Source organism: Penaeus vannamei, unplaced genomic scaffold (assembly GCF_042767895.1).
Source record: "Penaeus vannamei isolate JL-2024 unplaced genomic scaffold, ASM4276789v1 unanchor2881, whole genome shotgun sequence".
Lineage (NCBI taxonomy): Eukaryota > Metazoa > Arthropoda > Malacostraca > Decapoda > Penaeidae > Penaeus > Penaeus vannamei.
This window is the reverse complement of record NW_027215868.1, coordinates 2501-6099: the sequence shown is the minus strand read 5'-3', so window position 1 is coordinate 6099 and position 3599 is coordinate 2501. Positions and strand designations below refer to the sequence as shown.

The 3599-nt window shown below is 36.5% G+C and overlaps 1 protein-coding gene across 1 annotated transcript; it reads right to left on the bottom strand.

The window, feature by feature from the left end:
- Window positions 1-207: 207 nt before the first annotated feature.
- On the bottom strand, window positions 208-2998 carry LOC138861208 (tubulin polyglutamylase ttll-4-like; the record flags this gene model as incomplete). Its single annotated transcript, XM_070120114.1, is given in 5 exon segments — window positions 208-340; window positions 580-748; window positions 878-1099; window positions 1296-1415; window positions 2118-2998. Coding segments are annotated over 5 exon segments (1506 nt in total), but the record flags the coding sequence as incomplete, so codon positions are not given.
- Between the last annotated feature and the right edge of the window lie 601 nt (window positions 2999-3599).

Sequence of the window (3599 nt, the reverse complement as noted above, 5' to 3'; positions counted from 1 at the left end):
GTGCATGTTTCTACAATGCCCTACACAGAGAGACAAAACAATCTTCAGATACTGTTGTTATTTAACAAAATCAGGTTATCGGTGGCTGTGTTGTTACTTCAACTTTGATTCAGATAAGCACAGATATTCAAACTTACTCCACTTACATTACAAAAAATAGATGTATGCAAATTTTTTTCTCAATAAAAGTTAGATGAATTGACTGACCTGTATTCCTGTGCCTCTTGCAGAAGCTGGAGGCTTAACGATCCACTTCTTTTTTACACCTTCCTTATCAAATGCTGCTTTTAAGGTTTTTAAATCACCTGGTAGTACAAATGTCTTTGGAATAAAACCAAACCTGAAATTTATAGAAACAAATGAATGCCAATGTTTCTTCTTTTTGCACAATCTTTAAATAATAATATATTTCTTAAATATAAACTAGAAGTATTTTACAATCCATCATGTTACATATCCATTTAAATTTGTTCATATCTTTAAAGCCTATTTTCTGTAAACAAAATTATAATTTCATGTGAATTTTACTAAACAAAAGAAAACATGATCATATAGAAGTAAAATCCTAAAATCACATACTCTTCCTTTCCAAACTTTGCCTGCAAACGCACAAAGTTCTTCCACAATTTATCCTTCCTGCCAATTTGGAAAGTACCAGGGAAATGATTAAGCTTCTGAAATTCACGCACAGCCTTGAAACAGGGAGACTTCATGTGTTTTCCCCAAGTTCCTGACCACTGCATAGTTTCTGTTTATTAAGAAAGAGAAAAGATTATTGCAAATGAAGAGACTCATATAGGAAAAAGGATATATTCAAAAGTAGAAAAAACAGTAAAACTGAGTGAACAACAATACAAAACCAAATAACAGCACTTACTCTTAGTTATCTTGAATCCTGAATTTGCTACAGTTTTCCTAACAATTAGTGGGGTGATGTTTGTGAACCTCCACTTTAATAATCGAGAGATTGCTAATGGCATTTCAACCGTCTTTTCATTATACTGGCAGAAATTAATTGAAGGTGGCACATATGAGAACAAACTGGGTGTAAAGGACGGGAGGGGAGACTCTGCTGGAGATTCAGTGTAAAGAAGAGAACCTAAGGAAGATCAGAACAAAGGTTAAGATTATTCTTCACTGCTTACAAAATATCAGAAGTAATTCATAAAAAATTCCATTTTATAATTCAGCTTTTCTAAGGTGATTCCAGTAAAACAGTAACAAAAATCTTTATATACCTTTTAATGATAAGCAAGATCAAATTAAATACATTGTTACACATATACAATACTTACCATCCTCATTAGCTGCAACTCCATGTTCATTGATGCATATGGTATTTAGAGCCTCACTAGCCACAGACCTCAAGGAACATGTAGACCCTACTGTTACAGAACTTATCACACTTTGGTCATCTGTGGACAAATAAAAGACAGAAAACTCAGGATATACTCCTTAAATGTGTCCAGACAATACAGGACTGTCAACCGTATGAGTTAAATAAACTTAAGTAAGTTTAAATGAACCATTCTGTGTTATCATCTAAACATTTAATTGGTGTTGTGAAAAGTTAAGAGAAACCTATTTATCTATAACCTTTCATATATCTGAAAACCTAATCATTCCAGAGATATGATGAGGAATCACACAGCATTTGTGATATATGTCAAAGTATGATAAAAAATAAATTGTCCTGTTATAAAAGAAACAGTGAACATCCCATGCTTATGTCTTAGAGTCTATATGTTTGTCTTAGAGTTACTGGAACAGTAACACATTAATCTTTGTTTCATTTTTAGTGCTCTCTTGGAATAAGAGATTGATGAATAATGGCCGATAGAGAGATACCCAAGCAAAAGCACTTATATACTTCAAAATTAGTCGACCGTAGTTCAGGGAAAAAATGATTGTTTCTTTAACCCACTAACGACGGGTGTCCCACATATGAAACACCCGAAAAAATCAACATCGCCAGGCGACCCGCCAGTGTGACGCCGTATCAGGGCTCGTGCTCCAATGTAGCAGCGGGCTGCCCAGAATCTTTTATTTTCGGCTTCAAAATATACCGGCGTTAATGGGTTAAGAAACAATATAAAGAATAAGCAAAATACACTGACCTTCTCCACAACTTTCTTCATCTTCATTATTTGTAATCAGAATATCATCTTCTTCTTCACCTTCTGATGAATCCAAGTAATTGTCATCATCCTCCAGCTCCTCATCGGCTTCACTTGGCCCATTCAAACCAGGTGGCTCCAGCACTGAGGAGTTACTGGAGCCTCCACAACCTTCAGGCAACTGGGTTACATATTCCAAGGTTGCAGCACAATGAGGGGAGAGGTTTCCACTAGCTGTTTCATTATGTAAAGGTCTAGAATTTAAATATTCCCCTACTAATACACTTGGGTCAGACTCCATATTATCACTAATATGACTGAGGTTTCTACATTCTCTAATAGTTTCACATCTAACAACTTCCACAGCATTTATACTCTTTACACTATCACTACTACTGTCACATGTGGAACAAGAACATGATGCTTCGGCACTTGATGCACCAATATTACTGTTTGTGATACTATTTGCATTAATATTAACAATATCTGTTCCTGCATCTAATCTGGAAGTTCTAACATTTCTTTCACACAGTGGTGTTGCATCAACTTTGCTACAACACTCTGTAGGAGGTAGAGCACTGTCCTGACAAGGAATTAAAGACTCCATAGTCTCTGAACCACTCTTCGTACGCTGTCGCTTGTGATGGAGGGCAAGAGGTGCATTTTCATTTTCCACTATTCCAGAGGTATTCTCAGGGCTGTGTCGCTTACAGAGAGGCTGAGGTGGGCTGGTGGTTTGTCGCACTGGTGGTGAAGGATCCGATACTTTCATGTTGTTGCTGTGGTGGCCAGCTCCAAGTGGATCAAGGGGGTTGAGAGGTGGCCGCTGCAGTGAGGACCAAACACCAGAACTCTCAGACATCCTAGCCCCAGACCTTCATCTGTAAATATCAAGGCTTATCAGATGTAGAATCAACTAACTGCTAAAATCTATATAATATTGCTATCAAGATAAATAAATCCATAATGAAATGTACACCATTATTTACTAGCAAAGGGAAAATCAGTCACTGAGATCAGATTGCCAATAAAATATCCATTTAAAAAATAGCCGGAATTAAGCATCTGGTTGCGTCACAGAAATCATGGTGCTGAAAACCCGGGCAATAGGTTGCGCAAGTGGCCATCATACCAGGCTGGGCGCACACAAATGCCCATCTGCGGTGACAAGACTCTGTGCGTCCCCTATAAGGTTTTGTGTAAACTTTTTTTTAGCTTTATTGACATTTTCTAATGTCCATATTTGTCTTTTGATTTGCCTTATCCAGATGAAAATTGCTTATTTTCCTTGTACAGACTCCATATCATCTCTCAATATAGTAAATAACTCAGTGGAAGAAGAAGAAGAAGAAGAAACATTTGGTTATTTGTCAGAAGAAGAAGAAGAAGAAGAAGAAGAATAAAAGAAGAAACATTTGGTTATTTGTCATATATCTCATTTTTTCACAATTTTACGTAATAAAACATATGTCGCCAGTCACT